The sequence below is a fragment of the Oncorhynchus gorbuscha genome, linkage group LG15 (assembly GCF_021184085.1).
Source record: "Oncorhynchus gorbuscha isolate QuinsamMale2020 ecotype Even-year linkage group LG15, OgorEven_v1.0, whole genome shotgun sequence".
NCBI classification, from domain to species: domain Eukaryota; kingdom Metazoa; phylum Chordata; class Actinopteri; order Salmoniformes; family Salmonidae; genus Oncorhynchus; species Oncorhynchus gorbuscha.
Window position 1 is genome coordinate 37804170 of NC_060187.1, and position 26249 is coordinate 37830418.

General features: G+C 43.7%; 1 protein-coding gene across 2 annotated transcripts; it reads right to left on the bottom strand.

Moving 5' to 3' along the window:
• Window positions 1-14845: 14845 nt before the first annotated feature.
• On the bottom strand, window positions 14846-22766 carry LOC123997960 (nuclear factor interleukin-3-regulated protein-like). Of its 2 annotated transcripts, none has more exons than XM_046302714.1 (2): window positions 22512-22766; window positions 14846-16102 (listed from the first exon to the last, which is right to left on the bottom strand). In XM_046302714.1, the coding sequence occupies exon 2, from the start codon at window positions 15989-15991 to the stop codon at window positions 15152-15154; it is 840 nt and encodes a 279-aa protein (XP_046158670.1). In that variant the 5' UTR covers window positions 15992-16102; window positions 22512-22766; the 3' UTR covers window positions 14846-15151. The 2 variants fall into 2 exon arrangements, with proteins under 2 accessions (XP_046158670.1, XP_046158671.1); XM_046302715.1 differs by lacking the exon at window positions 22512-22766 and adding an exon at window positions 17255-17461.
• Between the last annotated feature and the right edge of the window lie 3483 nt (window positions 22767-26249).

A 26249-nucleotide genomic window follows, 5' to 3' on the forward strand; every position in this document is an offset into this window, starting at 1 on the left:
CTCAGCAGGGTCAGACAGCCAGGGAAAACCAATCTATGGCGCTCAGGTGAATTTTGCAGTATATTAACAATATCAGTGAATGATACAAAGTTCCATATTTTGTTGATGGGTAGACCTACAGTAGCTACAGGACAGCAGCTTAAAGCTACAGTCTGGGATCTGTGAATAATGGTCATTTCAATTATTGAACCACTATTCTTGGATAATATAATGTATAAATGTACCCCAATGTAATTCTTTGTCATACTTCATCTTAGGAGGATCAGATGGTGACAGGGGTCTCAGCAGGATCAGGGAAGGCCAATCTGTGACAGAGCTGAGGTGAATTTTTGCAGATACAACACTTTATTCACTCTGTGCAGAAAACACTGAACAAGCCAGATGCTATTTTAAGGCAGCCTGACAAAGATCCAAAGTTGATTTCCAAACTGTATCAAGGGTTGATAGAGGCTTTTCCTGATAACACAAAACATGTAAAACAGAAATGTGAGGAAGACCTGGTAAAAACTATTTGATGATGATGAATGGATACAGATATGTTAGAATGCCCATAAATGACTGCAGTTTAAGACCATCCATAGAACGTTACTATATGCCAGTGAAACTGATTTACATGCACTCAAAAAATGTAAATATCTTCTGGAGGTGTAAAACACAAAAGAGGATACATTTGCATATGTTATGGTCTTGTGAAGGCTGTCTGAATTCTGGCAAAGTGTATCTTCTTTTATCTCAGCATGTCTACATATTCTCCCTTCTCCCTGTTTTTGTTTGCTTGGAAATGTTGATACTGGACACTGTTCTCTGAAGAAACTGTGTAACCAAGCATTTGACCAAGCATTTGAAAGGTCTGGATGCCTTATATGGTCTGTATTGAAAACATGCCCACGTCAGGGGAGATACCTATTTAGGCAATCCTTAGCTGCTGGTCTGCTCAGTCCTGGCCCTGGGGGTCTGCTGTCCGTGGGCTGTCATTCTATCTTTGGCCTAACTTACCCAAAACCAATCAAATTAATCTTTCAGTAAGATCCTAAAGCAGAGTGGGGTGTGTTGGGTTGGGGCGCTGCAGGGTGGTGGACACCTAGGGACAGGGTTGAACTCTGTCAAAACTGTTAGAAAAGCATTCCACGTGAAGCTGGTTGAGAGAATACCAAAAGTGTGCAAAGCTGTCATCAAAGCAAAGGTTTGCTACTTTGAAGAATCTCAAATATAAAATATATTTGAATTTGTTTAACACTTTTTTAGTTACTGCATGATTCCAATTGTGTTTTTTTCATATTTTTGATGTCTTCAGTATTATTCTACAATGTAGAAAAAAGTACAAATAGAGAAAACCCCTGGAATGAGTAGGTGTGTCCAAACTTTTGACTCGTACTGCATATAGAATTATAGAAACAACAACATTGAGTTAATAAAGCTGCATACTAACATGGTCTCTTTTTTGCTTTCTTGAGTAAGGCAGCTCCAAAATGCAGATGTTCAGCCTGGCTCAGTGTTTTCTGTGATGGTGGAGCAGCCAGCCAAAAATAAGGAGCGTAGGGGTTGGTAATGTCCTCTAGTTGTGCCGTGATTGGCTCAGTGTTCTGTCACTCATGGGGACACTACATCACCACAAAATCTACGGAGTGAGCTCTAAAATTCAAGCCATTGGGTGCTGCCATAGATTTACATTAGAAATGCCTATCAAAGGATTCTCAAAGGTCATTGGCCAAAGATAAAATGAAGTCAAATCACGTTATATCTACCGTAGCTTTGATTGGACTAATCATGTCAACATCAAACATTCCTAATCTTAGCTAGCAAGCTAGACAAGCAGTCATCTTCATGAATCAAGACGACAATCTACTAGCAAATCCTTTTCATGAAATTATAGATAAAGGTATCGGTGCTCATCGGGCCATTGGAAATCGCAAATTCAATAATGACTGGTTTGGAAGGAATCAGTGGCTAACTGCAAGCGTTGCAAAGCAATCACTAGCCTGTTATTCAGGGGTGTGGGTGTGTGGTCCAAGTCTGTGTTTAAGGGTATCTTTACCAAGCTTAAAAGGATAAACATTCACATAACACCATGGGCCAGAAAAGGTTGAATACATTGGCCATGCTGTCAATCCAGCATGACTTCTGCCGCATTCAAAACAATTGGAAACTGGAAACTGGGAAATCTCAGACTTCAGTGAGTTCAAGACAACTGGGAACTCTGATGTCTTTCTAGAGCTCCGACCTGAAGATCACTGACGTCATGATTCTACCTTGTTTTTTTCTAGAGTTCCCAGTTGTCTTCAAAGCACCATAAATCCTTAGAAGACTTTGATGACAAAATATGATGACATAATTAGCCTACAAGAAGGACTGTCGCGCCACCTTCCTGTTCAAGTGAGTACAGAACAACAAGGTCAGTACAAAAATGTCTTGTATGCTGTAATGATGTAATATGCCAGGGAGATATGTATAATGTAGCTAAGAAAGTCATAATAAGTGTATGTTGTGTAGAAAGCTGTTAGTAGCCTATGAGCTTCACCCTAATTATTTGGTCCCTTTTCCCCTCTTAACTTAGCGTACTGTTCTGACTTGGTGGTGCACTTGTAAACTATATTCCGTTTTAGAGAAATGTAATCATTGAATATTGTAAGAGCTTTCATTTTCTGTGTATATTGTAACGGTTTTGACTTGAGGTTATTATTTATAGGGGTGCCAGGTAGGTTGTGCCTACCAGAGAAAACATTGGTTTCTCCTTTTAGTTTGGGTGGGAATGAGTCCCATCTGGTCCGTCAAGTCTACACCAATACAAAGGACTTATGTAAAAGTCAGGATGGAAATAAACTTTTCATAAACCCTTAAAACATTGGAAAGAACTTCAAAACAACTATACTCTTTTGCGTGGGTTGTATTAACAACATCAATGATTACACACACATATAATAATATAACACAATGAGTTCTGGTTCCTCCAGAAATGTCCTGTACCTCGGGCCTAAAAAGAGTCCTGCCCGGTAGAGTTCAGGGAACTCAAGTGACTTCTGTCACGCAATGTTTGTCCGTTCATTCCGTGTAGCATAAACCCAGTATTAATCATACCATCAATAGAACAATAAGTTTACCACAGAACTTTAAAGCGTATCACTCTTAATAAGTCCTCAACTACAACTAACTACATAAATCACAGTATACATCACATCAAAACAAATGAAATACCGTATACAAAAAGGTGGTAGTCAGTCGGTCAGTCAGACAATCCAATCCGCCAATAGATCTCCCGCGGAGAAAGGCCAAGAAGAACGGAGAGGTGTAGTCCAGGGACACAAAGAGTGGATCCGATCCTGGGTAAACTCTATTAGGCAACAAAACACAAGTTTAACGGCAACAAAACAACGGAATAGAGAAGCTTCGGGAACTGAGGGTTGAACACATCCTCAGTCACGTCTCCATCACAACACCCCTTTTGCGTAGCTGATGCTGGCTATTTAATTGGGAATTAAAGGGAAAGCGCCCTATTGGAAGGAGCTGCACTGAGACGGTTCAGAAAAATTCAGGGCCGTCACACACCCCCTCCCCTGGAAAAAGCCGACCATTGCCCTGGAAGGCACATCTTGGTCGGGGAAACCGAGAAAGGTCTCCTCATCACTTTCCTCTACAAAAAGATTCATTACTTTTTGGAGCTCACGCTCCTCAGCTGAGGAGTCACAGGCCTTAAGGTGCGAGACTTCTGGGTCTGGGAATCCGAGAAAAGTATCCTCACTATCCTCTTCAAAGATATCCAGGACCTTGCGGCGCTCAATCGCCTCCAATTCCTCAGCCGAGGGGTAACAGGCCTTAAGGCGTGAGACATGGACGATGCGCATATCTTCACCTGTGTCCTCTTTCACCACTCGGTAGTTCAAAGGGCCCATCTGCTCCACAATCCTATATGGTCCTTGCCATTTAGGAGCGAGCTTGGCTGAGAAGAATTGTTCAGCTTTCGAGTAAGGATGAGAGCGAAGCCACACCCGATCACGAAGCTGGCACTGCATGTCTCGTCTGTTCTTATCATAATTTCTCTTCTGCTTGAGTCGAGCCTGGATCATGTTCTTTGAGACAAGAGCTCTCAAGTCATGGAGATGGCCTACCTGGTCATAGCAAGCAGCGTCTGGAGTAAGCTGCTGGGGCTGTAGCACCATATCCAAGGGTCCTCGGAGAGGACGACTTAGGTTCAGCTCTGCAGGTGTGACTCCAGTGGACTCTTGCACAGCAGAATTCAGGGCAAATCGAAACTCATGAAGGTGCTTGTCCCAGTGTTTGTGCTGGGTCCCTACATAGGAAGCAATCATTGTCTTCAAGGTCCGATTTACTCTCTCAGTGAGATTGGTCTGTGGGTGATAGGCCGTGGTCAACTTCTGCCTCAGGTTCCATCTTTGGCAGGTCTCCTCAAAGAGATCAGAGACAAATTGGGAACCTCGATCAGACAGGATGTAATCAGGCACTCCCCAGCGAGTCAGGATCTCTTTCGTAAGGATGTTAGAGACGGTCCTTGCTGTGGCCTGACGCAGGGAAAAGAGTTCCACCCACTTTGAATAGTAATCAACAAAAACAAGTATGTACACATTCTGATTGGAGCTTCTAGGAAATGGACCCATCAAATCCACTCCTAACATTTCCCAAGGTCGGGTAACCACCGTTTGCTGCAACTTGCCAGCAGGCTTTCTACCTTCTGGTTTGTACATTTGACAAACCTGACAATTTCGGATGTGTGACTTCACATCCATGCTCAGATGTGGCCAGTAGAGTAATGCTTGCAACCGCTTGTAGGTTTTGAACCTGCCCAAATGACCAGCTAATGGGTCTTCATGGAAATGTTGAAGCAGTTGTAGGCGTAGAGTGTCCGGTATGTACATTTGGTAGAGTGTTCTGTGAGGTAGTTGTACGACTCGGTAGACTTTATCTTCAATGATGGTCAGCTTTGTGGTAGGATTGACCATCTTTTCTCCATCTTCCAGGATAGTCTGGTACAAAGCCTGTACTTCTGGATCATCCTGTTGAGCTTTCCATATTGCCTCATCAGAGATGGGAAAGTCTGTTTTGGGCGAGTCTCGACTGCTTGACAGGACAGTAGCACATGTAAGATCAGGGCCACCGTTATCACAAGTAGGAGCTCTGGACAAGGCATCTGGAACAGTGTTGTATTTTCCTTTCCTGTATTCCACTGCAAAGGTGAATTCTTGCAACCGTAGAGCCCATCTTATGAGTCTGGTGCTTGGTTTGTTGGTCTTGAACACCCACACAAGGGAGGAATGGTCAGTGACCACAGTGAAGTGTCTACCCTCCAAGTAGTACCTCCACTTTTCCAAAGCCCAGACAACTGCAAGGCACTCTTGCTCGGTTGTGGAGTAGTTCCGTTCTGCTCCATTCAATGTCCGACTGGCGAACGCTAGCACTTCTTCAGTGCCAAGTCCAGTCTGTTGGACTAGGACAGCACCAAGTCCAACATCACTTGCATCAGTGTAAACAACAAAAGGGCAATCAAAGTTGGGATGACCTAAAATGGGAGGTGTGACGAGATGTCGTTTCAGGGTTTCAAAGGAGGTCTGGCACTCTGCCGTCCATTGGAATTTCGCTCCTTTTCGCTTCAACGCGTTGAGGGGTTCTGCCACCTGGGAGAAGTTCGACACAAACCGATGGTACCATCCAGCCATACCAAGGAACCGTTGAAGGGCCTTGAGTGTGGTTGGCACAGGGAAGTCTTGTACAGCCTTTGTCTTTTCAGGATCCACATGAATGCCGTCGAAAGACACAATATGGCCAAGGAACTTCAGGGAGGTTTGGCAGAAGTTGCTCTTCTTCATATTTAAGGTCAGACCAGCTTCTCTTAGCTTGTCCAACACTGCTTGAAGATCTTGAAAGTGTCTTTCTCTATTCTGAGAGTAGATAATTATATCGTCCAGGTAGACGAAACAGATCTTCCCTTTGAGCTCACCTAACGCAATCTCCATGAGTCTTTGGAAAGTGGCAGGGGCATTCTTTAATCCAAAGGGCATCACCTTAAAGGAAAACAAGCCCTCGGCACAGACAAACGCAGTCTTGTCCTTGCTTTCCTGGTCCATCTCAACCTGCCAATAACCACTATTGAGGTCAAGGGTAGTGAACACAACAGCGCCAGACAATGACTCCAGGATCTCATGGATGGTGGGAAGAGGATAGGCATCAGTCTGGGAAACATTGTTGGTCTTCCTATAGTCCACACAAAATCTAAGACCACCAGTCTTTTTTGGGATGAGGACAACAGGAGCAGCCCAGGGAGAGGAGGAACGTTCTATTATATCTTGGGTTAACATATCATTTATGAGTCCCTTTTGGATGATTAGCTTCGCTGGGGACAAACGATATGGCATTTGCTTGATCGGCATTTCCTGTGTAAGGAATATTTTGTGCTTCAGGAGCCTGGTGCGTCCCAGCTTTGAAGTACATACATCAGCATTATTCTGCAGCTGTTCCAACAGCCTTAACTCCTCTGGCTGTTCCAGCTGAGCTCTTCTCACAGCCTGTAAAAGGAGATCGTCAGAAGGATTATCGAGGGTTAGTGGTACCGGAGCAATGGCAGAGAAGAGTGCCACATTTGAACCCCAATCATGTAACTTTTTAGCTTCTGATTGGTGCGGTATTAACTGAAAGGATGGGGATGTCGATGGGGGGGCGTAGGCAGTGACTCTTGGGGTTTCAGCTCTGGTTAAAGCACCCAGAGAAGGATGGTCATTGCTGCGAAGAGAGTTAGGTGTGTTGGCCTGTTGTGATTTGTGGTTTCTGGAAGGGTTTACTTGATACGGTCTTGGACATGTAGCTGAAGAATGTCCCTTTTGGCTACATCTCCAACAAAACATGAGAGGGGTCTTGGCTGGATTCTCTGGCTGTTGTTGATAGTCTGTCTTGGGTGTCTGTTTCTTTCTCTGGACATATTGCTGTTGGCATTCTCTGTCCTTCTCAAACTGCTGTCCCAAGCGAACCAGTCCATCGACAGTGGTGACTGTAGCATGGCCTTGTCTTGGCTGTTCAGAGGTGCCAGCTTGGCCCTCAGTGGTCTGAACAGAAGTGGACACCAGAGAAACTCTGTGTAAGGAGTTGTGCCTAATGGAGGCCATGTCCACAGACAAGTCATCCAACATTTTAACACAATTAGAGAGTTCTCTCTGCAAGTGGCCTACAGTGTTAACCATGGGAGAAAAAACAGAATTAACGTCCTTGAGGACCTCAGTGTGGTGATGTTGCAGGCGCCATTGGAGAGTGGCAGTGAGTTGGTTTCGTTGGTAGTCAAACTGCCTGTCCAGGGCACCAGTAATTTCCCGTCTTCCACTCTCACTGAGCTCTGTCAGCATGTGGGTTAGAGTGCTCAGTGAGTTTCTGAATTCCATTGCACATGTATTTTTAAAATTCTACCAGGGTCTGTCTACACCAGGGGTGGGCAATTCCAGTCCCCAAGGGCATGATTGGTGTCACAGTTTTGCCCCGTGGTCCTTCTGTAGCTCAGTTGGTAGAGCATGGCGCTTGTAACGCCAGGGTAGTGGGTTCGATCCCCGGGTCCACCCATACGTAGAATATATGCACACATGACTGTAAGTCACTTTGGATAAAAGCGTCTGCTAAATGGCATATATTATTATTATTATTATCTAACACACCTGACTCCAATAATCACCTAATAATGATCTTCAGTTTAGAATGCAGTTTGATTAATCAGCTGTGTTTGCTAGGGAAGGAGAAAAAGTGTGACACCAATCAGGCCCTCGAGGACTGGAGTTGCCCACCTCTGCTTTAAGACATGAAGGTCAGTCAATCAGGCCCCTGAGGACTGGAGTTGCCCACCTCTGCTTTAAGACATGAAGGTCAGTCAATCAGGCCCCTGAGGACTGAAGTTGCCCACCTCTGCTTTAAGACATGAAGGTCATTCAATCAGGCCCTGGAGGACTGGAGTTGCCCACCTCTGCTTTAAGAGTTTGCTGAGTAGAGTGTTGGAAGCAATTTTGTAAATGACGTCACCGAAGTCGAGGATCGGTAGGATAGTCAGTTTTACTAGGGTAAGCTTGGCAGCGTGAGTGAAGGAGGCTTTGTTGCGGAATAGAAAGCCGATTCTTGATTTGATTTTCGATTGAAGATGTTTGATATGGGTCTGGAAGGAGAGTTTGCAGTCTAGCCAGACACCTAGGTACTTATAGGTGTCCACATATTCAAGGTCGGAGCCATCCAGTGTGGTGATGCTAGTCGGGCATGCGGGTGCAGGCAGCGATCGGTTGAAAAGCATGCATTTGGTTTTACTAGCGTTTAAGAGCAGTTGGAGGCCACGGAAGGAGTGTTGTATGGCATTGAAGCTCGATTGGAGGTTAGATAGCACAGTGTCCAATGACGGGCCGAAAGTGTATACAATGGTATACATTGCCCACCTCTGCTTTAAGACATGAAGGTCAGTCAATCAGGCCCTCGAGGACTGGAGTTGCCCACCCCTGCTTTAAGACATGAAGATCAGTCAATCAGGCCCTGGAGGACTGGAGTTGCCCACCTCTGCTTTAAGACATGAAGATCAGTCAATCAGGCCCTCGAGGACTGGAGTTGCCCACCTCTGCTTTAAGACATGAAGATCAGTCAATCAGGCCCTCGAGGACTGGAGTTGCCCACCCCTGCTTTAAGACATGAAGATCAGTCAATCAGGCCCTGGAGGACTGGAGTTGCCCACCTTTGGCCTACATGATATGGTTCTTATAATGTCACAATTCTACCTGCATCACTGAAATCTACCTGCAAAGCATTGTAGTTTATTTTTAACGGATTTATACTGGGAACTTTTATGGGAACTTTGAAAAAAGCCTCCAAACTAGATAATTTATGGTTTAAAAAAAATATTACAAAAGTAATATAGGTGGCATCGATCGGCAGCGTTTGTGAATAGAGAAATGTTATAGGAAGAAACTAGTAAACGTGTTGAGATTACATGATTATTGGGGTTGTCATCTCCTTTTCTTTCATTATTGTTGCCCTGTAGGCAACATTTTATTTTGAGAAATACCACAGTGCAAACACGAGCTATTTGAGCCTCCATGTTTGTAGTTCGCCATGGTTACTATGAGAATATTTTGGTCCTTATGAAGTCTGTGGAGTTACATTCTATCTCTTCTAATTCGATGGTTCTGCCATCAGAGATCCTATTATTGCTAGTGTTCTAGTTCCAAATGCTACGGTTTTGCCTACCTGCAGCAATCAGGACTGACCTGAAATGTTGATTGCAATTATTGATTCAAATAATTTGTCAACTAATAATTTGAGAATCGTAGCTGCTGTTTCTGAACTGCTTTTGTACTGTTAAATAAGAACTGTTTTGCAAAACGTTGAAATAAACGTTTTCAAGGATTCCTGGTGTCCTGATACCTTTTCTCTTAGGTGATCTGATCGAGTAAAACCAAAGTAAAAATGTGAACCAATATGAGTTGGTCTAAATGAATATATCATATGATTAATCATTCAGTTAAAATAACACCATTTCATAAATCTGTTTGACTTCAATCAACTTAATATAATATTTGTATTTATATCATTTTCACTCAATGTATTTGCCCACATCCAAACCGCTTACTCCAGCTTATCTACTCATAAAAACAAGCGAAAATATCTACTCAAAAATATTATGTATAATTTTGTTGGCCGTGCCTACATAGAACAGCTACCATGACCCTGGCCACAACTAAGTTTGATACTGGCCTATGTGAGATTTCATAACTTTTAAAACCATGACCAGCGAGTGACTGTCAAAGAATACAACAAAGAGATGCTGTTTTTATGAATGAGTTAATATATACGTTTGTTCAACAGTGTTGTTATTAAACACTATTACAAAACATAACACGCGCTTCTCTCTTCTTCTACTCGCGCTGCAGCTGCAATGAATGAGTAGCCGAGTATCGACAGCCCTGTATTATTATTAGCAACTCGTGAATATTTTAATATCGAGGAGTATTACACTTTCCCTGGTCATAGGAACAACATGAATTTGTGCCTGCAGATGCAGTGCGAGTCGACTTTCGCCATCAGGTGGAAGACTGTGTCCCCTTTCTCTGGTCAGTCTCACCGGAAGAAAGGAAGGAGGGAGCAAGTATCATGAGATGCGGACCCTCTGCTGCTCTCTTCCCTCCCTCCACTGAGACTAATGCCGTGTTAAAAACAACTGGGAACTGCGAATTTGGAAATCACTGACTTCAGTGCGTTCAACACAACTGGGAATTCGGAAGAAACGAGATCCGACAGGGAAAATCGCTTTGAACTGTAATCCAACTCGGAAACTCGGGTATGTTTCTAGAGCTCCTACTTTCCGAGCTGAAGTTCACTGACGTCATGATTTGACCTCATTTTTTCAGAGTTCCCAGTTGTCTTGAAAGCACCATAACCATCAGACGCAGGTACGTACCATCAGTCCAGTAAAATAAAAAAGCGAATTATTTGCAAATTATTTCAATTTAGGCTCAGCTATGCCTCGCAAGTGCTACACCAACTGATCTATTTTGTTATCAAAGCTCGAGTTTTTAAATATAATATGGTCTGAGAAGAACAGTATCGACAGGCCAGGTATATAGACAATATGCTGTGATAATGTATTAGGTCTAATGCACAAACCTCATCCCGACCAAGAAATAAAGTCATGTTTAAAAAAATGGAGGGGTAGTTCTCCGCTTGCTTTTTGAAAGTGATATTTTTCAGGGGGATATATAGTGACAAGGAAACCCTTTGGAATTACCTGGATTTCTGCATAAATTGGTCATACAATTTGATCTGATCTTCATCTAAGTCACAACAATAGACAAACACAGTCTGCTTAAACTAATAACACACACATTATTGTATTTTTCTTGTCTATATTGAATGCATCATTTGAACATTCACAGTGTAGTTTGGAAAAGGTATGTGAACCTCTAGGCTAATGACTTCTCCAAAAGCTAATTGGAGTCAGGAGTCAGCGAACCTGGAGTCCAATCAATGAGATGAGATTGGAGATGTTGGTTAGAGCTGCCTTACCATATAAAAAACACTCAAATAAAATGTGAAGCATTGCCTATTCACAAGAAGCATTGTCTGATGTGAACCATGCCTCAAACAAAAGAGATCTCAGAAGACCCAAGATTAAGAATTGTTGACTTGAATAAAGCTGGAAAGGGTTACAAAAGTATCTCTAAAAGCCTTGATGTTCATCAGTCCACGGTAAGACAAATAGTCTATAAATGGAGAAAGATCAGCACTGTTGCTTTTCTCCATAGGAGTGTCTGTCCTGCAAAGTAGACTGCAAGAGCACAGCACAGTGCAGAATGCTCAATGAGGTTAAGAAGAATCCTATGTCAGCTAAAGACTTACAGAAATCTCTAGAACATGCTAACATCTCTGTTGATGAGTCTACGATACGTAAAACACTAAACAAGAATGGTGTTCATAGGAGGACACCACGGAAGAAGCCACTGCTGTCCAAAAAAAACATTGCTGCACGTCTGAAGTTTGCAAAAGTGCACCCGGATGTTCGACAGCGCTACTGGTAAAATATTCTGTGGATAGATGAAACTACAGTTGAATGTTTGGAAGGAACACACAACACTATGTGTGGAGAAAAACATCAAAACCTCATCCCAAGTGTAAAGTATGGTGGAGGGAGCATCATGGTTTGGGGCTGCTTTGCTGCCTCAGGGCCTGGAGAGCTTGCCATCATCGACAGAAAAATGAATTCCCAAGTTTATAAAGACATTTTTCAGGAGAATAAAAGGCTGTCTGTCTGCCAATTGAAGCGCAACAGAAGTTGGGTGACACAACAGGACAACGACCCAAAACACAGAAGTAAATCAACAACAGAATGGCTTCAACAGAAGAAAATACGCCTTCTGGAGTGGCCCAGTCAGAGTCCTGACCTCAACCCGATTTGAGATGGTGTGGTATGACCTCAAGAGCAGTTCACACCAGACATCCCAAGAATATTGCTAAACTAAAAGTTTTGTAATGACGAATGGTCCACAATTCCTGCTGACTGTTGTGCAGGTCTGATCCGCAACTACAGAAAGCATTTAGTTGAGGTTGTTGCTGGCAAAGGAGGGTCAACCAGTTATTAAATCCAAGGGTTCACATACTTTCCCCACCCTGCACTGTGAATGTTTACAGTGTGTTCAATAAAGACATGAAAATGTATAATTGTTTGTTATCAGTTTAAGCAGACTGTTTGTCTATTGTTGTGACTTAGATGACGATCAGATCAAATGTTATGATCAATTTATGCAGAAATCCTGGTAATTCCAAAGGGTTCACATACTTTTTTTTTGCCACGATCTTAAAAATAAATGTTATATAATTTTCTTTGTTTCAGGTCAACATCATAATCAAATTGTAGATATCTATTTGAATTCCAAAATGAAATAAGGTAACTTATAACCAACAAAAACAATATGAATTATACATTCCCTTTCAGTTCTCTGCTCTAAGTGTTTCATTACTTCTTTCTCATTAATTTAATGAACACAATTGTTTTATTTTCCTTATTAACACGGGTGCCAAATGTCTGGCTATAATGTTTAGTATACCTCTAATAGAGGGCTATACAACAATATTTATTTTCTACAAGAAAGCAACCAGGTTCCAGTTGACCCATAAATTCACACATTTTTTATATTGACACTTCTTAGGGTATCTGAAAGATCAGCAGGATAAGTGTACAAAAAGGTTACTCATATTGGATAGAAATCTTGTTCCTAAATATAATACACATTTTCTCCAGAGGTGACACTTTACAAATCACAAAATACCACTAATTTATTGTTGGTGGCTGGTCTTTTATCCAATGAAGGAAAATGCATTTGCAGACCACACAGTCATGTTTTAAACATGATTGAGCTGTGCTAAGGTAAGTGAGGGCCTGTTCCCAATTACATCCAGTATAAATAGCTATGGGTCCATTCTTATATGCCATGTGAACAAGCTCCATATTGACATTTTTTCAGAAAGTCCAAAAGAGCTGGCCATGAGTGCCGTTTTCCTTACACTTTACAACAGGTATCAGATAATTCTGCGTTCATTTAATTCGATATAATGGGAGTCCTATGAACCCTTTGCATAATCTTATATTGCATCTCTTGCACCTTGTTGCAGATGGACAGTTGTCTTGCTTCGAGTATAGCATTTGTCCAATTTTGAATTTTCTGGGCCTCTCCCCAGCTCCGTTTCCCAAACCCTAATCAGTGCACGTACACCATCATATTTTGGGGATAAGTGTCTTTTCAGATTCCACAATAAGTATTTAGTTGTGGACAATAAGTCACCACACTCCCTCTCTTGCTCTTGGTCCTCATCTTTGTAAGCCACCTTGATTCAGCACCTGTGTGTTTTATCCGTTTCTTTATGAAAAATGTAGTGAACTCCATGACAGTAGTTAAAGCAAGGGGCTAGTAGCAGCACATAAATAGACTACAAATGCATGCTGGCGGAGGCATGCCCTGAGCTCGTGAAGTGAGCGCTACTGGAGCTGAGCGAGAAGGCGAAACTTCAGCCTTTGGGAATCTCCTTCCATGCTCCAGTCAATTTTGGGCACGCTCTGCTCCTCGCTCTTCTACAGCTCCGCTCCGCTCACATAGTCTGCCTCCAACTCAGTTGCGCTACCTGAAAACACGTGATACCGTAAAGTGTTGTGAATTCGCGGAAACTGAGGAACGGATGGCTTGACTGTTTTTTTTTGCCAGTGTCGGCTCACAATCATAGTAAATGTAGACGTGTGGAAGAGGTTTATGGTTTTGTGAGACGGTGAGCTGTCACCCTGTTCGACCAGGGAGTAAGCTTCCCCACAAGAGTTGCTCAGCGGGCTAGAGAGGAAGTTTCTTTGTCATTTCACAAAGGTGAAGATTCAACAAGTCAGTCAGTGACTCAGAGTTCATGTCAATACAAAAACAGAAGGTGAGCGATGAAGATGCACTTACTGAAATGCACTCTATTTGCAATATTAGTGTTGAACATTATTTTTAAATTACTACCCCATCTCTGTACACAGTAGTTGTATTTAAATGACTACCCCATCTCTGTACACAGTGGTTGTATTTAAATGACTACCCCATCTCTGTACACAGTGGTTGTATTTAAATGACTACCCCATCTCTGTACACAGTGGTTGTATTTAAATGACTACCCCATCTCTGTACACAGTGGTTGTATTTAAATGACTACCCCATCTCTGTACACAGTGGTTGTATTTAAATGACTACCCCATCTCTGTACACAGTGGTTGTATTTAAATGACTACCCCATCTCTGTACACAGTGGTTGTATTTAAATGACTACCCCATCTCTGTACACAGTGGTTGTATTTAAATGAGGTTAGGCCACACTGATTGGACCTTTGTTCTCATCTGTTGCTAACGGGAGCTTTTGACTGAAAATCAATTGGGACAAAAACAACTACATAAGAAAACTTATAAGTTTGATTTCGAGGGTCTTAAAATGCAAAAAAGTTGGCCCGAGACAAATAAATTAGTCCGTGACTGTTCGTCATTTGCACCATAGATACCCCATTCCATTAAGTCCATTTGTGGTGGTTATAGCAGGTACAAGTAACTAACCACTATATTATACACAGAATATGTCTCAAGTTATGTTGAAATTCATCTCCTTTCATGTCATGTCTGGTATTTTCCCCTCATCTCAACTTCACAACCTCAGTGCTTGCTCTACCAGGCAGCCAACATAACATAAACATTACTCACGCGGTAGCCTACACACACACACACACACACACACACACACACACTGTTTGTGTGCTAATCATTAAAGAGTGAACAATAAGAGGAATTTATTAATTTGAAAAGATAAATTCCATCCATTCCAAAAAGTTAAAATCAAATTATTATATTGGCTGCCCATATTGAGTTTTACATACATACTGTAAGTGAACTGGAGTCTCTCAGTGCTATAAAACACTTAAAGTCTGGCTAATTAAGCAGAATTGACAGTAAAGTATGCTATAATAGATTTTATCCCGTTAACTTGGACACTAAAGAAGCATGGCAGAGAAGCAAAAACAATAATAATAAAAAATCAAACAAATGTCTGTTTTAAGTTGTACATAACGTCTTTGCTATAACTTTGGTGTCAATGTTCCAGCGCTGTGGTTGGTCTGCCCTGTGCAGTGTGGTCAGTCAGATACATAAAGCGGGAGTGGGGGGGAGGCCCTATCTCTGACATCCCTAAGGACAGTAGAAGCTCTGGGGGTCTTCAGCCTCAGCTTGTGTGGTAATGCACCGCTGGAGGAGGCTGCTGGGACCTGCTGTTCCCCCTCCTCATCTGAACACCTTCTCTTAGGGGTGGGCCTCAGCAGGGGAACCCCCGGCCACGACGATAGGGCAGGGGGGAGAAGCGGGGGCAGGAGAAGGGAGGATGAGTTTGCAGGGTGGAGGACACTGGGCATGTCTAAGATGTATGGATAGCCCCTTCTGGTTGGTAGAGCATGTGGATGGATCAGGGCAGGGGCAGGCTGCCCAGTCAGGACGGAGGGTTGGTGGTGGTAAGTGGGCAGGGTGGAAGGGTCTCTGTAGCTGGGACTCCAGCCCCAGTAGACATCCCTGTCCAGGGACTGGGTTGAGCTGCTGGGTGGCGGAGACTGGGGGCTATAGGTGTTCGCATGGCGGAGCCGTAGCAGGCTGTTCTGGTGGGCAGCGTAGGCCGCAGGGCTCACCAGGCCAAAGTGGAGTTTGAGGGCCAGCAGTTCTGTGTTCAACCGGGCGTTCTCTTCACTCATGGCCACCAGGCGGCTCTCCAGCACATAATCGTTCACCCTCCTCTTCTCCCGCGACCGCTTGGCCGCCTCGTTGTTCTTGCGACGCTTCTCCCAGTAGGTGGCATCCTTCTTCTCATTTGGGATAAACTCTCTCTTGCGCCGCAGGCCCTTGGGTGCCAGATCCCCATCTAGGTAGGCTATATGACCGTCCTCCACTTCCTCAATGCTCCCGTTTGGAGATAGCGACATGGGTTCCATCTGGTCTCAGTATAGAAAGTAGGATGGCTGTTTCTTTGTTGGGCAGGTAAAAGGAAGATAAGTAACTTCTCATGCACTTCCTTCCTTCAGGTTGGTTTTCTAGGATGTCACCTGTGAAGGGCAGGTTAATTAGTAAAGGATTTGTCAAATTGTATGTATAGGCTATACATTTCCACATTTCTGCTATACAGTATGTTTAAGTGCCTGGGTCACAGATCAGAACATTTATTGATTTCTGTGTTTGACCGTTGACAGCTTTGAATGAAATGCTGTTATAGAGCCACAAAGCCCACTCCTATCCCCCTGTCAGCCCACTGCCCAGCCCTCAGCCTGTCTTTGAGACCAGACACCTCCACGTCTAGACAAGCTGAATAAAACAGTGGTGGAAAGGCAGAGAGGAGGAGTTGTCTGAGGTGTAACCAGCCCCTCTAGTGTGACTAAAATAATCTTTGTCTGAAAGACTTCCGGAGTGTTCAAGTAAGTTGAATTGGTGATTAATATAGTATGTAAGCTGGACATGAGGGAGCATGACCTTCAAGTTAAAATGTTGGACAGTTGGTATGATACGGTATTATATGGCTGGTCTCGGCTCTACCAGCTCTTATGTCATTCACACAAACAATTTCTAGATTTGATTCAGGAACTTCTCTGGACCTGCCTCTTCTTTCAACTTGACTAATCAACTCATATTCTTCTCCTAGCTTAGACACTGAATACACATAGTTGAGAAAATAGCTGTTTTTGTGGACTTTTAATGATTTGCAAAGTTAAGATATGAGCCACATGTCATTTGTGACATTGATTTGTGGCATGAATAATGTTGGCTGATAGAGCGGACAAGTCAAGTGATTGAGAGTTACAAACACACACAATCTGCTCGGTGCAGAGCAGGCTCGTTTTAGAAACAAGCAAGGTTTTGTTTTCACAATGCTTCTCTCTCTCTCTCTCTCTCTCTCTCTCTCGCTCTCTCTCTCTCTCTCTCTCTCTCTCTCTCTCTCTCTCTCTCTCTCTCTCTCTCTCTCTCTCACTCTCTCACTCACTCACTCACTCACTCACTCACTCACTCACTCACTCACTCACTCACTCACTCACTCACTCACCACTCACTCACTCACTCACTCACTCACTCACTCACTCACTCACTCACTCACTCACTCACTCACTCACTCACTCACTCACTCACTCACTCACTCACTCACTCACTCACTCACTCACTCACTCACTCACTCACTCACAGTAATATTTCTTTGATGGTGCACTCACTTGTCCACCCCCAGCTACGGATTGTCTGCAATGTGCCCACTGCTTGCTCCATCTCTTCTACCTCCCTTTCATTTTCTGTCCCTCGCCCCTTACATGCAGATTAGAGGGGGGTCAGTTAGGAGTGAGACGTCATGTGAGGACAATACGTACAAACAGGGACATAGAAACCCTCAGATGAAAAAGCACTACAATGGAGCCCTGCTTATCTGTTTCATTGCAGGGGAGGGTGAGTGGGTGGGTGGGTGAGTGGGTTTGGTGGGAAGCTGTGTAGGAGGAAAAAGGCTATGTTAGATTTGCTTAACCACAGCTATGAGACTACGCGGCCTGTGTGTGTAGTGTGTGAAGTGAATACACAGACGCACTCTCTCACACACATATGCAGAAACATCAGACCGAGATATTCTTAATCAATCTGGGAACATCTGAAACCGAATTCCTACAGTTACATGTTATCGAGCTATTATGCATGTTCATCTTTTTAGCCAGTGTAAAGCCACTCCTGAACCATTACATGCTTATTAATGAGCGCACCATGTCCCAATGTGAACTCTGATCTGTCTGAATGGCAGTGTTATGCAGCTCAATAGTTTGATTGATTGGTTTGGATTTCAATGTTGGCTGCTGATTGATGTTGTTTAGCCACCATGTTTCCCTACAGCAGAGAGAGCTGAGACCATTCTGTACCAGTTGTCAGCCCCGTTGATGCCAGCAGCATAACCACCAGAGCAACATAATACCTGCTAGAATCCTCCGAAGGAGACCAGATGAATGTAGCTCTATAGGCTGAAGTAGTTATAGACAGGGTATGCAGGGACAAGCTGAGGTCCTGTAGTGGTGTGTTGCTATTGAGATAAGTGCATGTGTGACATAGACAAAAATCCACTAGAGATTTGCACTACAGATCCACAGATGACGCAATCTCTGTTATACTCCTCACTGCCCTTTCCCACATGGACAAAAGGAACAGTATGTGAGAATGCTGTTCATTCACTGCAGCTCAGCGTTCAACACCATCGTGCCCTCCAAGCTCAGGACTAAGCTAAGGACCCGGTAAATTCTACAGCAGTTGTATTCGGCGCATGTGACAAATGACATTTCATTTCATTTGAGGACGCTGGGATTAAACACCTTCCTCTGCAACGCTATCATGGATATTCTGACTGGCTCCACAGGTAGTGAGGGTAGGCAACAACACATCCACCACGCTAACTCTCAACACGGGGGCCCCTCAAGGGTGCATGTTTAGTCCCTTCCTGTACTCCCTATTCACCCACCACTCCAACACCTTCATTAAGTTTGCCGACAACACACCGGTGATAGGCCTGATCACCGACGACAAAGAGACAACCTACAGGGAGGAAGTCAGAGATCTGACATGGTGGTGCCAGTACAACAACCTCTCCCTCAATGTCAACAAGACAAAGGAGCTGATCGTAGACTACAGGAAACAGATGGGGAGCACGCCCACATTCACATCGACAGGGCTGTAGTGGATCGGGTCGAGAGTTCCTCGATGTCCACAGCACTGAGGACCTATCATGGTCCAAACACACTGACAGAGTCCCCCCCAGGAGGCTGAAAAGATTTAGCATGGGCCTCTCAGATCCTCAAAAGGTTCTCCAGCTGCACCATTGAGAGCTTCTTGACTGGCTGCATCACCACTTGGTTTGAAAACTGCTTGGCATCTGACCGCAAGGCACTACAGAAGGTAGTGTGTACGGCCCAGTACATCACTGGGGCCAAGATTCCTGCCATCCAGGACCTATATACAAGTTAGTGTCAGGGCCCTAAAATCGTCAAAGACTCCAAGTCTGGGACCAAAGGGATCCTGAACAGCTTCTACCTGCAAGCCTTACGACTGCTGAACAGTTCATCAAATGGCAACCTGGACTATTTGCATTGATCCCCTTCTTTTTGCACGAACTCTCTTGCGCTGGCTGTATGCACACTCACTGGACTTTACTCACACATACTACACGCACACTCCAACACACACACATACAGTGCCTTCAGAAAGTAGACACACACCTTGACTTTTTCTAAATGTGGTTGTGTTACAGCCTGAATTTAAAACTGCCACTGGCCTACACACAATACCCCATAATGTCAAAGAGGAATCATGTTTTTAGAAGTTGTTACAATTTAATTAATAATGAAAAGCTGAAAAGTCTTGAGTCAATAACTATTCAACTCTTTTGTTACGGCAAACCAAAATAAGTTCAGGAGTACAGAATTTGCTGAACAAGTCACAAAATAAGTTGAATGGACTCACTCTGTGTGCAATAATAGTGTTTAACCTGATTTTTGAATGTCTACCTCATCTCTGTACCCCACACATACAATTATCGTTAAGGTCCCTCAATCGAGCAGTGCATTTCAAACACAGATTCAACCACAAAGACCAGGGAGGATTTCTAATGCTTTAAACATCCCATAAATGACTGTGCACTTGGGTGAGACTACTTACTCATATGTTTTATCAAAGTCTGATCACAATCACAATTGTGCATAATACAGTGTGTCCATCCTAAACTGGTGTAATTATACTGGCAGATACATCATCTGAATATAGCATCTGTAATCATTCTCATTTCATTAATTATCACACAGGTATCATTATCTAGATGTGTAAGAAATCCTGTGTTTGACAACATGGCTCTCTCTGTGCACTTTTGATACTTGGTCTGTATTTTAAAGCAAAAAAACTACATCTGTGTGTTTTTACAAAATTCCCCAAAGGTCAAAATAACAATGAATTGTTCATTTCTATGGGTTAGAGGGTTTGCCAGTGTCATGATATTCAGAAGTATCATGGTAAGCAAATTAAAACATGAAGCGCATTACATTTCTTGAGAATAATCGTTGTAATATTGGAAATGAACAAACAGCCTTATATTGTCATTCAGAGTCACGTTTTCATGTTCCAAGCTATAGCACACAATATTTTACATAAAGCAGGTTTTTAAAGAGTTGAGTCTGCTTCGTGTTTTCCTTTTTGCCACATAACATAGCTATTATAGCTTCTTATAATGTTACCTCGACTTATCGTGAAATGTCCTGCAAGTTCTCTTTTTTATTAATACTTTGTGAGAAGTCTGTCTGTCCTATCCTTCTATTAGATTCATTATGTAGATCTTGGCATAGCCTGAAGCAAAAATGCAATGTTATGATTACTAACACTATTGAGAAGGAGCATGTTGCAAGTACGAGAACCCCAGGAAATACAACTTTGTGATAAAAATATGATTTCTTCTTCAAGTTTACAGTAGACCAACTCTGTTGTGCTTTGCTGCTATACTTACTCTTTGAAGTGGCAGTCAGAGCAAAGGGCATCAAAATGTACCCAAATGACTGAGGTGAGAGACGGATATTAAAGCTCTGCCTTGTGGTGGAGAGTACATACACCTTGAGATTGAAAATGCACAGAGTCTGCCCACTCCCCTGCACTAAATATACTGTAGATGGACCTCTGTCCAAGGCTTGTGGGCAAACTTCTCAACGTTTCCCATGCTGTTGTGCCTTCTCTTTACATTGTTGTGCAACAAGCTAGAAAAATTGCAAACCATAATGATTTATGCCTCTTCTTCAATTCATAACTAGAAGCAAACAATGTGCTTATGGAGTGTACAATCATACCCAAACCATTTTAAACCTCATTGACATTGCTAAAGTATTTCATGGGGTGCTGCATGTTTATAGCCAGGTGCTAGAGTTGCTGGTTGCTAGAGTTGCTGGAGGTTTAGCAGAGCTGTGTCGTGATGGCAGAGTGGCCTTAAACTTGCCCCAACGGTGAATTGGAGGACATTTGTCATGGGTCAAGGGCTGAGGCCTAGCAAGTGGAGAGCACTGCTGCTGTGTAGGGAGTAGGACAACAGAGGACTGCAGCAGTGTTACTCAGCTTCCTGAACAGTCCTCTCCAGAGACGAGTCCCTCACTGCGTGAGTTACTGCACCTGCTGCTTATTGACACGCTAATTATAGACACTGCTTTTTAGTAAGGAACTTTTAAACTTCTTCTTTTGACACCTATCCGTTTTTTTTACAGCATAAAGTCACAGCACCAGTTGGTCTGTTGTTGTTTCCTTCCTTGCTTTGTGAAGTACTTGAGTCTCTGTCCCTGGTTCCTAATAGGAAACCATTGGTTAACCTCCTGACTTTTACTGTTAATGTTTTCAGCGATCTGTCATGGCGGCAATAACAAAACATGGATATCCAGTACCTCTTAAATTCTCCAGAGAATATTGCCTTTACCACAAGCATGCCTTTTCAGTTAACACATACATTCCTTGAAATATAAGATATCAAATTAGTTAGGGATGTACTGTAGCAACTTTCTTGCATTGTATGTGTCTAGAGTCTGTAGGAAAAGTACTGTTTTATAAACACTGTTTTTTTTGTAAAAGTACTTTACTCACACTTTTAATTTACACTTTTTTTCATTTTCTCGTCGACAGAAGAAGAACAGCAAAACCATCTACATGTAAAGCCAGACTAACTAAACCTTTGTACATCTGCACAGTTTGTACTGTTTTCAACAGGGAATAAAATACCAAAATGAATGTTTACTTGAAGATAATATTATCTGCTGATATCTCTTTTTTCAATGATACATTTTCCCCCTCTTTTATTTAGAACCATAATTGGTCACTTAAAAACATTTTGTCATTGCTATAATCACTTTTACTATGTACATTTGGAAAGGTCTTACAGGCTGACGAACGTTTCACATTTCTCATAGATGTCACTTAAGCAACAAAAATGTCCAAAGTAGCATGATTGTAGTGCTTTTTGTATGTTGCACAAAGGTATTCTAAATAAGTTGAAGAAAGTTGTTCATCTGTTTCAAGAACTAGATCATAGCCAGTATCAAAGTTTGATCAAATGTGTTATCTTTTTTTTAATAGGGAACTCACCTCATTTAAAATATACCCAGATCTGAGATACCACGTCCAAAATAGACTTGCTATTATAACACCTCCAAAACATCTGACATCCAGTAAGTTAAGACAAACGTTTCGGTGTTGAAAGTATTAAATTCTGATTACTGCTCCAAGTTGAGACTTGAGAGTGACAGCGGTGGACTGCCAAGTCAAGCTGTGGACTGCCAGTTCACGGGTAAGAAAAATAACATATTTGACCCATTTACCTTACTCTCTGTAGCTCGCTATGTCATATGTATAGGGAACTTTAATTTCGACATTGTCTGTCCACCACAGAGGTGAGTGAAAATGTTCTGAAAAATGAACACAGGACCTTACCTTCTGCTGCTGGCAACTATATTCCAGTAAGTACAACACTGACGCAATGTGACAATGACCTCAGTCAATGTTCCACCGCCCGCCCATTGTGTCTCTGTGAGCAGCAAACGATAACCTTCAGAACTGTATACTCATCCTTCCCCTGTATCTCACCTGAAGTTCACCTACGGTAAAGTGGCTTCGTCACAGACCACCACAATGTGTGACCTCAAACTCAAACTTGTTTTCTCTTTCTTAGCATATTAAGTCTGTCTGTCTGTCTACCCCCACTCCACCTAGCCTAGCCCATCCCTTCTGTTCTGTCTGTCTGTCTACCCCCACTCCACCTAGCCTAGCCCATCCCTTCTGTTCTGTCTGTCTGTCTACCCCCACTCCACCTAGCCTAGCCCATCCCTTCTGTTCTGTCTGTCTGTCTACCCCCACCTCCACCTAGTTCTGTCTGTCTGTCTGCCCCCCATCCCTTCTGTTCTGTCTGTCTGTCTACCCCCACTCCACCTAGCCTAGCCCATCCCTTCTGTTCTGTCTGTCTGTCTACCCCCACTCCACCTAGCCTAGCCCATCCCTTCTGTTCTGTCTGTCTGTCTCCCTTCTGTTCTGTCCCCCCCCCACTCCACCTAGCCTAGCCCATCCCTTCTGTTCTGTGTGTCTGTCTACCCCCACTCCACCTAGCCTAGCCCATCCCTTCTGTTCTGTGTGTCTGTCTACCCCCACTCCACCTAGCCTAGCCCATCCCTTCTGTTCTGTCTGTCTGTCTACCCCCACTCCACCTCCCTTCTGTTCTGCCTGTCTAGCCCATCCCTTCTGTTCTGTCTGTCTGTCTACCCCCACTCCACCTAGCCTAGCCCATCCCTTCTGTTCTGTCTGTCTGTCTACCCCCACTCCACCTAGCCAGCCCATCCCTTCTGTTCTGTCTGTCTGTCTATCCCTTCTGTCCCTCTGTCTGTCTGTCTGTCTACCCCCACTCCACCTAGCCTAGCCCATCCCTTCTGTTCTGTGTGTCTGTCTACCCCATCCCTTCTGTTCTGTGTGTCACCCCCACTCCAGCCTAGCCCATCCCTTCTGTTCTGTCTGTCTGTCTACCCCCACTCCACCTAGCCTAGCCCATCCCTTCTGTTCTGTCTGTCTGTCTACCCCCACTCCACCTAGCCTAGCCCATCCCTTCTGTTCTGTCTGTCTGTCTACCCCCACTCCACCTAGCCTAGCCCATCCCTTCTGTTCTGTCTGTCTGTCTACCCCCACTCCACCTAGCCTAGCCCATCCCTTCTGTTCTGTCTGTCTGTCTACCCCCACTCCACCTAGCCTAGCCCATCCCTTCTGTTCTGTCTGTCTGTCTACCCCCACTCCACCTAGCCTAGCCCATCCCTTCTGTTCTGTCTGTCTGTCTACCCCCACTCCACCTAGCCTAGCCCATCCCTTCTGTTCTGTCTGTCTGTCTACCCCCACTCCACCTAGCCTAGCCCATCCCTTCTGTTCTGTCTGTCTGTCTACCCCCACTCCACCCCTTCTGTTCTGTGTGTCTGTCTAGCCTAGCCCATCCCTTCTGTTCTGTGTGTCTGTCTACCCCCACTCCACCTAGCCTAGCCCATCCCTTCTGTTCTGTGTGTCTGTCTACCCCCACTCCACCTAGCCTAGCCCATCCCTTCTGCCTCCCATCCCTTCTGTTCTGTCTGTCTGTCTACCCCCACTCCACCTAGCCTAGCCCATCCCTTCTGTTCTGTCTGTCTGTCTACCCCCACTCCACCTAGCCTAGCCCATCCCTTCTGTTCTGTCTGTCTGTCTACCCCCACTCCACCTAGCCTAGCCCATCCCTTCTGTTCTGTCTGTCTGTCTACCCCCACTCCACCTAGCCTAGCCCATCCCTTCTGTTCTGTCTGTCTGTCTACCCCCACTCCACCTAGCCTAGCCCATCCCTTCTGTTCTGTCTGTCTGTCTACCCCCACTCCACCTAGCCTAGCCCATCCCTTCTGTTCTGTCTGTCTGTATCCTCCTCAGTCACCCTCAATGTGGTGGTCGTGGCTTACTTATTTTCATCGTCTGGGAGATGTGTTTGAGCAGAGGGAGGCTTGGAAGTGTCAGCCATCAGATCTGGTACCTGGCTTACCAGGTACTTCCCTTTTCTCTCTTTCTAGCCCCTTACCTATCACTCTGTATTCTTGGTTGTGATAAGGCAGTTTACCTCATATGACCACAAGTTTTACACAACAACTTTTAATAAAATGTTTGTCCTCTGTCATACTAGGGGTGACATTTCTGTGTCTACTGGGGTAAACACTGGAAGTGGGATCCTGTGAAAACTTTGTATAGCTTTATTATAAAGGATTATGTTGTAAACCTGAGGTCAAGTACAATCCTGCTAAGTTTGGGAAATTCCAGTGCCATGGTGAAATAACATAGTCCTACTGTGTCAGCGAACGTTTTAATTATCCAGCGTCAACAGTTAGGCTACATTTGTTCATAACTGTCATGTTCCTTCTAGTTTGTTAACAACTAATTCATAATTACTTCTTGAAATTTGACATAGATCTTTTAGGGGGGTTGACCTGTATGATTTGGAAGATTTTGACAAACAATACTTTATTGATCAAGCATGTCATGACTGAGATTCCACGTCATGTTGTACAGTACTCCATCTAGTGGCTTATCATGGAAACAAGTCTTGTATTTTTTTGAGAAGGGTCTATCTGCGGGTCGCAGGCAGGCCTACTGTAACAAGCAGCCTCAACGGCAGTGGGCGTGGCATGTAGTGAGGCAACGCTAATAGGCGTTTCATGCTGGGCGCTCCTTGTAGTAACTGCAGTCTTGCAGGTAGACATTATTGCATGGATTGCCATAGATTATAACGTGTTGTGCAGGTACAGTGCTATACTGCAGTGCCTTCTGCTGGATGCCTAGTAAGGGTTTACTCATGAAGAATAGTGCGTTTCCCTGATTCAGGTCAAGCCTAGTCCTGTACTAAAACACACTTTCAATGAAGAATATACAATTGGCATGCTCTTTAGTGCAGCAATATGTTTAATCTAGGTTCTGGGAAACCAGCCCGTAGAATGTGGCCAGTGGAAATCAACCATTACGGGACCTAATGGAGACATCTGGTCAACTCTGAATTTTCTTTCCGTTGAGTGATGACCATGCTTCAGGGGTTAATTAGTTACCCAGTTATGTCTCCAATGTCATCTCGTTTTCTTACTATTACTAGTAGTCGTTTTTTTACTATAACTGTTGCTATACTCATTTTGTAGTTACTGTGCACTAAATGGCCTTAGTTTGGTTTTAAATGTATTTATAGTTATACATTCAGCTATTTACTGCCATAGCAGCAGGCAGGAGGTGATGATCGGGAAACCATATCTCATATGAGTGATGTTCTCACATGAGTGTGAAGGGCCTCAGTCAAAAATTACATGTGCTCAAAAGAGTCTGGTGTTAACAGACGTGTCCATGCTGTCACCATTCAGCGCCATTCGGTTTCACACCCCACAGCAGCGTGGCAATGACACTCTCCTCTCGTGAGCTCTCCTCACCCACATGAAATAGAGTTCACATATGGCTGGTATAAATAACTCGTATAGAAGTATTGTATTTTGTTATTTGACAATGAGTAGGCTACTGTAGGAATTTGGTGTTCTAGAATCACTTGCTATTATCTTGGCAAGTCTGTACTGGAACACCTGTAGGTGCACAGTTTACAAGGGTGAGAGGTATATGTGCAAAAGTGTGAAAATATGAATGAATCATAAG

Excerpts from the sequence above, each read along its gene's own strand:
- LOC123997960 (XM_046302714.1), bottom strand. The coding sequence starts at position 15,991 with ATGGAACCCATGTCGCTATCTCCAAACGGGAGCATTGAGGAAGTGGAG.